The 13,793-nt window shown below is 39.5% G+C and overlaps 1 protein-coding gene across 2 annotated transcripts in view; it reads right to left on the bottom strand.

The window, feature by feature from the left end:
- Positions 1-12,934, bottom strand: part of fbxo11b (F-box protein 11b) — a 146,101-nt gene extending 133,167 nt beyond the window's left edge. For both annotated transcript variants that reach the window (XM_072264950.1, XM_072264951.1), the window contains exon 1: positions 12,424-12,934. In XM_072264950.1, coding sequence (XP_072121051.1) covers positions 12,424-12,505 — 82 coding nt within the window. In that variant the 5' untranslated portion in view covers positions 12,506-12,934. The remainder of the gene's footprint in view (positions 1-12,423) is intronic.
- Positions 12,935-13,793: the final 859 nt, after the last annotated feature.

The following is a 13,793-nucleotide window of genomic DNA, read 5'->3' as shown; positions in this document are numbered from 1 at the left end:
CATGCGCGAATTCAACCAACCGCGACTCGGGAAAACCCGTTAGTTCTCTCTGCAGCACTTATTGTTCAAGCATTGTTCGTCTCCTGTCTTGTTCATTCGCTACTTTGTTTCTAAAAAGTGAAGTAAAATATGCTCCTAAAAAGCAATTACGTGGTCAAAGCAATTCCTCAAAGGCTAAGAGTAGATCTTTTGAAAAGTGGCATGTCACATTCCGAAGTGGGCTGTAAGGTCGGTCAGAACTAATCGAGCATTCACACAATAAAGCAGAAAGAAGCTGAAATTCGCGGAAGTGTTAGTGCTAGGGATGGCTGGCTGGCTAGCTACGTAAAGCACTACAGCCTCAAGAACTTAAAGATCACAGGAGAATCGGGATCGGCTGATGCCAAGGTGGCATCAGCGTTCCCAAAAGAGCTACAATGGTTGCGTCTGTACTGAATACGTACAGACTTTTTTTCTTGTCATTATTCCCTAAACAATACAGTATAACAACTATTTACATAGCATTTACATTGTATTAGGTATTATAAGTCAACGGAACAGAAACACTGCGGGCAGTGGGTCCTCTGCTGCCGTGGGTCCTAAAGTCCACCGGCACTGAGACAGGTTAAATAAGGGACTTGAGCATCCACGTTTTTTGGTATCTGCCAGGGGTCTCGGAACCAATCCCTTACTGATAAGGAGGGCCGACTGTACATCACCAAAGACTAGAAATTTTCTCCAGCCATACTGTACAGAGCATTATGACTGGATGCATCACCGCTTGGATGGTTGTCAACTCAGCCAGCTCCATGATGAGCACATCTCTCCACAGCATTGAGACATCTTCAAAAGGCAGTGCCTCAAGGCAGCAGCATCCATTAACAATCCTCACCACCCTGAACGTGTCCTAGTTTCAATACTACCATCAAGGAGGTGGCCATGAACCTGAAGACCCACACTCAACATTTTAAGAACAGAATTTTCCCCCTATCATCAGATTTCTGAACAGTCCATGAATCCTCACTATTCTTCTTCTGCTCTATTTACTTTTTATTGAAACTTATAGCAATTTTGTTTTGTTTTGCACTGTACTGCTGCCACACAACAAATTTCATAACGTCAGTAATAATAAACCTGAATCCGATTCACTGACATGAGGAATAATCAAGAAATAGATTTTTCTTTAAATTACATTCACCTAGATTAACAACAGACAAATTTATATGAAGACACAAGAGACTGCAGATGCTAGAATCCAAAGCAATGCACAAAACACTGGAGATGCTCAGCAGATCAGGCAGCATCAATGCAGGAAAATGGACTGTCAACATTCAGAGTCAAGATCCTTCATGCAGACTGAAAGAAAGAGAGCAGCTAAGCCAGTCTAAAAGGTTGGAGCAAGAACTCACAGATGTGAAAGGGGTGCAGATATCAGAGGGGGAAAAGAGTGAGATTAATGTCAAAAGCTGGAAGTGACAAAGGCCTGAAAATAATGGAATCTGCTAAAATTATGGATTGTTGATATATATCTTTTTTGTTTTTATAGAAGTGCACACTTCATGCCTGTTTTGTCATTTAATCAGTTGACCTGTGACTTTTCATCATACCCTTAGCAAGACTGGATTTAAAATTAACAACAGATTTAACATCAATTGCAAATGTAATTTCAAGTTTTCAACACACGTACACAATGCTATACAGACGCACAATGTTAAAAAAACGCTGCAATAACTATACCTGAGTTCAAAGACAAATTCAGCATTATGGTTTTAAATGCCAAAACAAGAGAAAAGGTGAAAGAGAAATGAACATTTTAAGCCATAAAAAATCCCACAAATCATTTAATACTCAATAAATATTCCACACCTAAATGTTCAGGAAAAGTGCTTGTTTCTACATAACCAGCACAACTCATCTACAATTATGCTGAAATAAATCACTGTTAATTGAATGTAAATCCTACAGAATTACATTTTATACAGTTAATTGATTTTACCTGATCAGTATTAATTTCCTATATATATTGCCTCTAGTTTAACATTACTTTCCTCATCCAATTCACCATTTCCACCCATTCTGTTCCCACCTATTCTATCAGCATTCAAAATTCCATTAGATTATAAATTCTATACATCTCTTTCTTCTCATAGTAAGATTTTCTTACAAAGGTTACTTTTAAAGCAGATTTCAAAGTGTAAAGTTCAAAGTAATCTTATTATCAAAACAAAAAAATTGGAAGAAACTGTGGGCAAAGAAGCAAATTACCAACTATGACTGAAGAAATAACAGCAAACAACAGAAACTGTGAAGAATATACATTTGTCCAAAGCAATAAGATAATTAGTGGGACAGTAAGTTTTCACAAATAAAATGGTGTGAGGCATTTTTTAAGAAAACCATAACACCACACTTATTGTAATCCAAGCACTGAACGCAAAGTGCGTAATAGTAATTCACATAATTATATAATCACGTCAGACCAGCCTCTTAAAGTGAACCCCAACTCAAAGCCAGTAGTTGTGAATTATGTACATTTCCAATTACACAACCTACAGGGCCACTGTTAACTTGCACAAATAAATGTAATACTTTACTTAAATCTAATCTGTAAACTGCAGTTTTGGGTATTTTTCACTTATTATGTTATTAACTTATCTTTGACTTGATTTACTGGCCTCTCTTGAGATCAACTTTCCAATGCACACATTATAATAACATCTGTATTACAATCAACATGATTCTCTAGGGTAAGATGGGAGCACCTATTTTCATGATTTAGAAGATAATGCAAAACACGTTAAAACATGTTGAAAGGCATTGAACATGTGACAGTGTACTTAATTCTTTATAAAAGTACCCAGTCACATTTAATTGAGAGTTGTTTTACACCAGTTCCTTATTCTAGCTTTTAGTTAATTTTTGTTACACTACAGTGGTCAAAATCAGTTGTGTAGGAGTTTGTAGACCATACACAATCAGTACTGCTGTCCAAATGAGTTTCAATAAAGTTTAAAGGCTTAATCAATATTCAAACATTCTTACAGCATTCTTACTATAGTTGATGCATTTAATGGTGAACCTATTCATTATTGTATTTAATGTATCATGATCTACTATATTGCTTGGAGTTTGCCTTCTGAAACAGGTAATGCATGCCCTTCAGCCAATAGTATTCCTCTTCAAGGAACTGTGCAATTAGTCTTAGCACTTTGCTCTCTTCCTTGTACTACCAATTCTCTTTAAAGTAAATATCTAATACTCTTGCCACTTCAGTTAATTTTCAGTTGCATCTAATCTGCATCTTCTGGTAACCAAACCTTCAAATCACTCTCGGTATTTCTCCCAATTTGCCACATCTTCCAATACTCTTTGTGTATATACTTGACCAGACCACGCATGAAATTGGATTTTCAATTACCTGCTTTGATAGGCAGAGATTAAATGCCAACAGGCCTCAGTCTCTTCTATTACAATCACTCTGCCTTCAACATCAGCATTATGCAAAGACATTATTACTTTCCCACTGGAATCTACTTTAGATCTCTCCTTTTATCAAATGTGGAGAGCTCTCAGACAACATTGCTTTTGAAATCAAGGACATCCAATCAGATGCTTTAATCTACTTCCCATTACCAGCAAGACAAACACTTTCTTATTTCGGGTAGACTGGACTTCGTTGCAAGGATATCAAACAGCTTCAAGCCACCTCCATGTGTATTAACACACACATAATGCTGGAGGAACTCAGCAGGACAGGCAGCATCTATGGAAATGAAGAGACAATTGGCGTTTTGGGCCAAGACTCTTCATGATTTCTGATTTCCAGCATCTACAGACTTCTTGTGTCTCTGTATATTAATATATTCCAAATATATTAATATATTCTTGTATTTGCCTCCCTGCATCCATAAAAGTCGACTGAATTTACTCCACTTTCACAGATGTCAACAAGGAAACAATACAGAACATCAACTTCATCCCACAAATTTGGATGCTAATTTCTTACTTGTCTTTTTCATGCCCATACTTTACTCCAACACTTCCCTCTTGAAATCATTACAACTATACCCCAAATCCATGTTTATTACTCAGTCTCTCCACTCTACTCTCTATCTCAACACCAAGGAAATCCTCATTCCTGGTGGCTTCAACCAGTAACTCAGCTCCTCTTCTTAATTCACTTAATTGTTGTTAAATATCTCCTTCCATTAGAATTGGTCTATTCACATTCAAAGCTATCCTCTCTAAATGCCATCTCTCTCGTTAATCACAAACACATTCTAACCCTTGTACTCCTCACAATTAGCATTTATTCATCCTCAGCCCATGAGATAAATCAGCATATACCCACTCTCCTACATCTATGTATCCCAGTTTTACACTTCCATACCTAGGAAAAGGGCTATTCACCTTTTCTATGCCTCTAGTGATTTTATATACATCCATGAGGTCACCAGTAAACCTGCCAAGCTCTGAAGAAAAAAGTCAAAGCTATCAGTTTCTCCTTACAATAACTCAAGCCCTCCAACTACTGCTACATCCTTAGGGATTTTTTCTGAAACCTTTTGTGCTTCATAACCTCTCACAGCAAGGAAACCAAACCTGCACATAATACTCCAAATACAGTCCCACCAATGTCTTGTACAATTGTAACAGCATCACAGCTCCTGTACTCAGTTCTTTAACCTAGCAAGTGTGCTAAATGCCTTCTTCACCAGTCTGTCTACCTGCATTGCCACTTTCAGTGAATTATACAGTGGCATGCAAAAGTTTGGGCACCCCGGTCAAAATTTCTGTTACTGTGAATAGCTAAGCGAGTAAAAGATGAACTGATTTCCAAAAGGCATAAAGTTAAAGATGACACATTTCTTTACTATTTTAAGAAAGAAAACTTTTATTTCCATCTTTTACAGCTTCAAAATAACAAAAAAGTTCTATTTTAACTTCATCAGTCCAGAGGACTTGTTTCCAAAATGCATCAGGCTTGTTTAAATGTTTCTTTGAACCTTTTGAATAGAACATTTTGGCCGCAATGAGCAAAGGTATGTTTGGAGAAAAAAGGGTGCAGAATTTCATGAAAAGAACCCCTCTCCAACTGTTAAGCATGGGGTGGATCCATCATGCTTTGGGCTTGTGTTGCAGTCAGTGGCACAGGGAACATTACTGGTAGAGGAAGAATGAATTCAATTAAATACCAGCAAATTCTGGAAGCAAACATCACACGGTCTGTAAAAAAAAAGCTGAAGATGAAAAGAGGATGGCTTCTACAACAGGATAATGAACCTAAACACACCTCAAAATCCACAATGGACTACCTCAAGAGGCGCAAGCTGAAGGTCTTGCCATGGCCTTCACAGTCCCCTGACCTAAACATCATCCAGAATCTGTGGATAGACCTCAAAAGAGCAGTGCCTGCAAAACAGCCCAAGAATCTCACAGAACTAGAAGCCTTTTGCAAGGAAGAATGAGCGAAAATCCCCCAAACAAGAACTGAAAAGCTCTTAGCTGGCTACAAAAAGCGTTTACAAGCTGTGATACTTGCCAAAGGGAGTGCTACTAAGTACTGCCATGCAGGGTGCCCAAACTTTTGCTTCAGGCCCTTTTTTTGTTGTTTTGAAACTGTAAAAGATGGAAATAAAAAAAGTTTTCTTGCTTAAGTATTAAAGAAATGTGTTACCTTTAACTTTATGCCTTTTGGAAATCAGTTCATCTTTTACTCACTTAGCTATTCACAGTAACAGAAATTTTGACCGGGGTGCCCAAACTCTTGCATGCCACTGTACGCCTGTCTTCCTAGGTCTCCATGTTGTACAACATTCCCCACGGCCCTGGCATTTAACCTGCAAGGCCTGCCCTGGTTTAAATGTTCTAATTATAACACTTCACACTTGTCCAAGTTAAATTCCAGCTGCCTTGGATCTAAATTTCCCAATTTTCTAGTGGATCCAAATCCTGTTGTAATCTTAGGATACCCTCTTCACTGTTCACTGAACCATCAATTTAGATGTCATCCACAAACTTGTTAACCATTGCTAACTACACTCAGTAGCCACTTTATGGGGTACAGGAGTGGTACCTAGTGTGGTCTTCAGCTGGTGTAGCCCATCCACTTCAAGGTACATTCAGAGATGCTCTTCTGCATACTCCTATTGTAACACGTAGTCATTTAAGTTACTGTCACCTTCCGGTCAGCTTGAACCAATCAATCAATTCTCCTCTGACCTCTCTCATTAAGAAGGCATTTTCGCCAACAGACCTGCCACTCACCGGATGTTTTTTTTTCCTTTTTTTGCACCACTCTCTGTAAACTTTAAGAGACCGTTGTGCATGAAAATCCCAGTAAATCAGCAGTTTCTGAGATACTCAAACCACCCTATCTGGCACCATCAGTCATTCCACAGTCCCAGTCATTTTGATCACATTTCTTCCCCATTCTAATGTCTGGTCTGAAAAACAATTGAACCACTTGAGCATGTCTGCATGTTTTTATTCATTGAGATGCTGATTAGATATTTGCAATAATGAACTGTACAAGTGTAACTAAAAGTAGACATTGAATGCATATTCTCATCCAAATCATTAGTGCAGATGACAGACAACAGTGGACCCAGCAACATACCACTAGCCATGTGTCTCCAATCGGGAAACCAGCCTCCACCACCACCAAGCTAATTTTGTATCCAACTGTCTAGCTCACTCTGAATCCACATAATCTAATCTTCCAGACCAGCCTACCATGCAGAATCTTAAAGCCCACAGACAATAACTATCATCCTGCCCTTTATTACTTCTTCAAAGAACTCAGATGGAATTCATGGTACACGGTTTCTCCTGCGCAAAGCCATGCTGAAAATCTCCAATCAGTTCTTGCTGTTCCAAATGCAGGGAGATATCTCTTAGAATCTCTTCCTGCAACATTTCCACCAAGATGTTAGGTTCACTGGCCTGTAATTCCCTGGTTTGGGTTTGTAGCCCTTCTTGATTAAAGGCATATTAACCAACCCCTCCCCACAACTCTTCCATTACTTCTAGTAATGGTACAACTAACTCTGCCAAGGCCCCAGCAATTTCTCCCTTGGCTTTTGCAATGGGATAGCTCTCTTGGAATTAAACTAGTAAACTTTTGTTGCACTGTTTCCAAGGCCTGCAGGTTTTTAAGGCAAAGTTAACTTTCTATACAACACTCCAGATATGTTCTGAACTTGGTCTATGCCATATACAACTGCACAAGACTCCTGCTATATTCCAATCCCTTCACAATAAAGACAAAGTTGCCCTTTGCTATCCTATCTTCTTGCTAACATTATAATGCACACACAAGAACACCCAAATCTCTTATGAATACCAACACTTAGTGGCTACACCACATTTAAAAATATATTTTTATTGTTCCCACTAAAGTGAAAACCTTATATTACAGCCCATCACTCATTCTTCAAAGCTCAAAGTAACATTAATTATCAAAATTCATATACAATACCATTTACTACCTTGAGATTCATTTTCTTACAGACAAATTCAGGAAAATAAAGAAATGCAATCATACTAACTACACATAAAAAAGACTGACAAACAACCAACATGCAAAAAACAAAATGTGCAAATAAAAAATAATATTGTAAAATCTGAGATGTGGTGAGTGAAGTTATCCACGCAGTTTCAAGAGCCTGACAACAGTTCCTGAACCTAGTAGGGTGAAACCTAAGTCTTCAGTACCTCATGCCTAATGGTAGTAGTGAGAAGAGAGCATAGCCTGAAGAATGGGAGTCTTTGAGGCTGGATGCTGTTTTCTTGTGGACAGTGGGTCTTGGACCCCTGGTGCAGTCAAAGCAGGGGCTGCCAGAGGACCCAGTAGAAGCCAAAAGACAGGTGGGAGAAATCCCAACAGCATAAAAATCACCACATTGCAGTCAGAGCCTAGTAATGTTATACTTAAGGTAAAAGATTATTAATCACATTACACTAAACTTTCAAATCAAATTTTAGAATAAAGAACAAATAGAATAAAGGTTACCAAATCTGGAAACAGGAAAATTATCTTGCAACCTGGGCTCCATCTTATTTTTCAGCTATTACAAAATTTACTCCTTTTGTTTCAATCCAAGACCAGATAGACCAAACACTAATAGGCATGTATTAGAGAAGAAAGAAGTAGGCCATTCAGCCTCTAATCCTCTGCTATTCAATAGGATTATGATTGATCTGACTTTCCTCCTTTTGTTTCCCTGACTGATTAAAATTCTATCTCAGATTTGATAAGAGTTTACAACTCATTTGCAAGATGTTCCAAAAACACTCAACCCTCTGAACGAAAAAATTCTACTGCATCTCAGTCTTAAGTGGTTACCAACTTATTCTAAGACCAAGCACGAATTCCATGACAGGAAGCATTGCCTCAACAAGTTTTCATTCTTCCAAACACCAATGAAGGAAGAATCCAAATTAATCTTTCCTCATAAACAACCCTTCCATACTCAGGATCATTATAGTGAACCTTCCCTGAAACATAGGTTCCTGAACCAGTGTGGATAATTTGTCGTCTTTAACAGATTGGTTGTTTGCCAGTCTTTGTCAATTATAGTTTTTCTTAACATATTGATGCAATTACAAAGAAGACACAACATCGGGTACAGCTCAATAGGAATTTGAGAATTGGTATCTCACCAAAGACATCCACAAATTTCTACAGATGTACCGTGGAGAGCATTCTAAATGGTTGCATCACCATCTGGTATGGAGGGGCCTCTGCACAAGATACGTAAAAGCTGTAAACTATGCCAGCTAAATAATGGGCACTAGCCTCTCCATCATCCAGGACACCTTCAAAAGGCGGCATCCATCATTAAGGATCCCCATCACCCAGGACATGCCCTCTTCTTACTGCTACCATCAAGGTACAGGAGCCTGAGCACAAACTCAACATTTCAGGAATAACTTCTTCCTGTCCGCCATCAGAACTCTGAACAGACAATGAACCCATGAATACCACTTCAGTACTTTTTCCTCTATTTTAGCTCCACATAATTTTCTTTTTTATATGCTTATTGTCATTTATAGCTTTCACTATGTATTGCAGTGTACTGCTGCTGCAAAACTACAAATTTCATGATATACGCTAATGATATTAAACCTAATTCTGATCAACTCTGTCGAATTTTTTTTCCCCTGTAAATCCCTGCAAGAAAGTTAACCTCAAAGTAGGATATGGTGGCATATATCTACATTGACAGTAAATTTACTTGGCACTTTGAACCACTTCCAATGGTGTAGCTTTCCTCAAATAAAAGCACACCAAAATTGTTCACAGCAGTCTAGATGTAGTTTAACTTGTGTCTTGTAGAACCATAAGGCTTCCCTAATTTATACTCCAAAATGACTGAGATAGGTACCAATATTCCATTATCCTTGCCTGCTGTTATTTTATTTACCACACAAGCGATTTAAGTTGGGATCCCCAAATCTCGGCATTGCACTTTTCGGCAATTTTTCTCCATTCAAATGTTACTATTCTTTCATCTAAAATGAACCTTACATTTTCCCATCTCACATGTACTTTGCTAAGTATATGCCTGCTCACATCAGCTACCAATATCTCTCTGCAAACTTGTATCCGCCTCACAACTTGCTTCTGCACCTTTGTGTCATTCATTAATCTGGCTATTATTGATTTGCTTCCTTCCAAATCAGTCATGAAACACTTAGTGGCCACTTTGCTACACCTGCTCATTAATGTAAATATCTAATCAGCAAGTCCTACAGCAGTAACTTAATGCATAATGTAGAGATAGACAAGAAGTTCAGTTGTTGTTCAGACCAAACATGAGAATGGGGAAGAAATGTGATCTAAGTGACTTTGACCATGGAACAATTGCTGGTGCCAAACAGGGTGATTTCATAACTCAGAAACTGCTGATCTCCTGGGTTTTTCACGCACAGTCACTATAGTTTACAGAGAATGGGGTGAAAAACGAAAAAAAAAACATCCAATGGATGGCAGTTCTGTAGGCCTCATTAATGAGAGAACCCATAGGAGATTGGCCAGACTGATTCAAATAACTACGTGTTACAACAGTAACTCCATTAACTAGGCGTGCTGAAGAGCATTTCTGAACGCACATGCCAAACCTTGAAGTGCACGGACTACAGCAGAAGACAGCACCAGGTTCCACTCCTGTAACTAAAAGTGGTCACTGAATATATGTCGTTAATAGTTGGTCCTACCATGGATATCAGCTGGACCATACCAGTCACAATGCTACAATGAAAATGACCAATCCCCGGTCACCAATTTCCTATTCATGCTAATATACTACCTCCAACACCATGACCTTTTGTGACTTAACCTTTTGGTAGGCACCTTCTCAAAGGCCTTCTGGAAACACCTCCGCTGGTTCCATTCTCTTTTCTGTCAAGGCTTCTTCCAAAAACAAATATGATGTACACTTTAATAAATTTGTCAGATGTTGCTTCAAATTTGTCAGCTATTAATGAAGACTACCTTTATAAACTTCAAATGTCTGTATGCGTTCCATTGTATGTTAAATATTTAATTTGAACATGCCATATTACAATATTATTAATGGAACAATCTGTCAATTAACTACACCAGCAGAAATAAGTGTGGGAAAGTGTTAATGATATTAAGGATGCTTGTGAAATTCCCTCCAAGGTTATCACCTTCTAATTTTCCCCCACCTTGCTGAGATACTGTCTACTATTGGTACTTCCAACTAACTAATTATCCAACAAGAATCTTTATTCAAAGTCAGTAGGCTACTCATCCAGAGAAAGCATTACAGCCAAGTCCAAACTTATCACTGAGTTCTGCAGTGCAATCCTTATTTAGTGAAGAAGAAATGTCAGTAAAAATTCCCAAAAAAAATTACGCAAATCCCATTTCAGCTCCAGTTGAGGTCAAATAACTCACAGCAAGCCCAGGACAACTTGTGCTGCTGAAATCTCAGTACAGCTCACTGACTAAATCTCCTGAGCCATATGCAGCATTCAGCATCATTACCATCTTTTACCTCCGACAGACCAGGTAAATCTCACACAGTTAGCTGTTAATATAAACAAGCTTTCTTTGTCACAGTGCCTTTACATAATTCATTAATATATCATCTGTACACGTATTAATTGCTCGACAGCGGAGGAATGCAAACCCTCAACAATGTCTGCTCAACTTAAATCGCTTGTGTGGTAAACAAAATAACAGTTTTCCAATAATAGTTGGATTCTGAAAACAAAATCAAGTCCGTTACTTATGTTTGAAAAAATATTTTAACAAAAAAGCATGACATTTGCACATACTAAAATGCAGATATACTGCTCATACTGATCTTTTCAAATATTAAATCAGACAAATTGTATGTAAAAATTAAAACAGAATCTGCTTAATTAAATATTTAACCAATTTGCATATTTTAGCATTTTGCACATAGATGAAGTGACATCATTTGGTATAATTAATATTATGCATACATGTTGCAACTTCTAATCTGACACCATTTTGAGATCTGATGAGTAACACCATATGAACAGCCTTTAGTGGCCATTACAGCAGTTACTCAATGGACAAACCTAGTTAAGGTGCCTACATTCCTCCCACAGTATGACACAAGCATATTCCTAGATCTGACAAAACAATCCTTACCATATTAACTACAACAAAATAACAACCTTTTTTGATAGTTGTGAATGCTAACAAACACATCAAAGTGATTTTTCTCTAAACACAAGCACATCTATGAAAAATAACACGCATATAATAGCCCTAGGGTTAATATCGAAACACCACAATTCTTGTTTTTGGTCTGCAAATAAAGCCTGTCAAAATGCAAAACTTTGTATATATAAAACAAAACTTCAAGCCACTTGCTTTGGAGCAATAAAAAACAAGATCAGATTAAAGAAAGCCTCTTCAAATACAGACAGACTTTGAGTGGCACAGGGTAGATAGAATGATCCCGTGGACTCGACATGAGGATACGATCACTTTCAGGCAACTACGCAGCAAACATTCAGACACCATTTAAAGAGAAAGGGGGACGGCAGAAAAGAGTGCAGACAAAGTAAACCTATAATATACGGGAAGTGTGATTTCATGCGTGATTTTAGCAGTATATATATTTTAAATAGTTAATGGCATCTTAAATACCAACGTTGCATTCTCCTTGAAAAAGGTGTCTCTCCAACGGGCTCCATTTTATGTGAAATTTACACACCAGAGGGAAGGTGATGAGGGGTGTTCAAACATGCTGCCACCACAGGATTGTGCCAAGGCACAAACAAAGCGCGGCCTAAACTGTGGGAGGACAGCCTCGGTCTCTCCAGTCCGTCTATAACCTGTAGGCGCAGGGGCAGCCGGCGGAAGGTTGTTCCAGAGCGCTCACTTAGGATCTAGTCCCTCTCGCACACCCCCTCTCCCGGCGCCCGTTCTCTTACCCGCTGCGTTGTTTCTCTCCTGCACGGGGCGCGGCCTCGATATTCGCCTCGGTCGCCTGCTGGCTGCCCGGACCGAGTTCATCCTGAGGAAGGCAGTTCGGGGATCCCGGGCCTTTGCTGTTGTTGCTACTGGGGTTACGGTTATTTTTTCACAGCTCCCTGCCTCCTCCCTCTGTCGGTGCCAGTCCGTGGAGTAATATCTATTGGATCACTTGTTTGAAGCGCCCGCCGGCGCCGCTTCCCTCTGCCTCCCTCACTGCGCCAATACCGAGCCGCCACTCAGGCCCGGAGGCCAGCGGAGAATCTCCACTCAGCAGTCGCTCTCCTTCTGCCTGCGATGATCTCAGGCGCCGTTCCCGTCCTGTCCTTCCCCGCCTCGCCTTGTCCGCGCGCTTGCTCTCGATTTCTCCAGCTCCGCGGCCTTCCTCGCCTCCTTCCGCCGACAGATTTCACACACGCCCCACACAGTCGCCCTCACGTCGGCCCGCTGCCATCTCCGTCTCTCGCTTCCCCCCATCCCCCCTCCCCTCTCGAGAGTTGAGTCAGCCACCAGGCGAGTAGCTTCGGAACGAGGCTCCGGCATCACCCCTACAACCAATCGCAACCCTCCATAAAAAACTTTTTCTCGCAGGCGCCCAATAGGCAGGCGTCTCTCATCCAGACGGCGGACGATAGGGACGGTAGTGAGGGGGACGCGCCAGGCTTCTGGGTGAAAGAGGAGCTTCTCTCTGTCAGAAAGCATTCTGCCCTGGATTACTGGGTTGATGTCGGTATGTGAAAGTGATCTTCGGAGTGTTTATGACCATTTCCCCCAGGAAATCGCTTTAATAACGTCTTTATTTGGCGATATTAAAATTGTCATAATGGGACGATTGCTGTTGAAATCTCATTTAGATACTAACTCCTCGAAAATTGAGGCAACATTTGCACATTACTTTGAAGAGAAAATACGAGTTTTTAATGACAAGGTAACAGAAGTTTATAAAGTTTTTTTATTGATTTCAAGCACATCATTTGGAAGAGTATGGAGGATCACACATCGCACATACTGCAATTGTGACAAATACATACAAGCTACCATGCCTAATTTAACAGAAGTTCTGAAGGGTTTTGCAACATTTCGACATCAGATCAAAGATAAAATGAGTTGAACTGATTATTATTTTCGATTATAATTGAGTATGGAAACTAGTTCGTTTAGATTATAGTTGGTTTTAATGTGCGAGTCGAGTAGCCTTCATCTGCTTTGTAATTAATGGTTGATCCCTCGATGACTTTGTAGCCCTATTGCTACTTGGTTACAGGGACAAATAATGGATTGTGCAGCTAATATTAAATGATTGGACTTTAAATTTATAACTGCCCATTAC

The sequence above is a fragment of the Mobula birostris genome, chromosome 8 (genome assembly GCF_030028105.1).
Source record: "Mobula birostris isolate sMobBir1 chromosome 8, sMobBir1.hap1, whole genome shotgun sequence".
Lineage (NCBI taxonomy): Eukaryota > Metazoa > Chordata > Chondrichthyes > Myliobatiformes > Myliobatidae > Mobula > Mobula birostris.
This window is presented reverse-complemented; position numbering and strand designations above follow the sequence as displayed.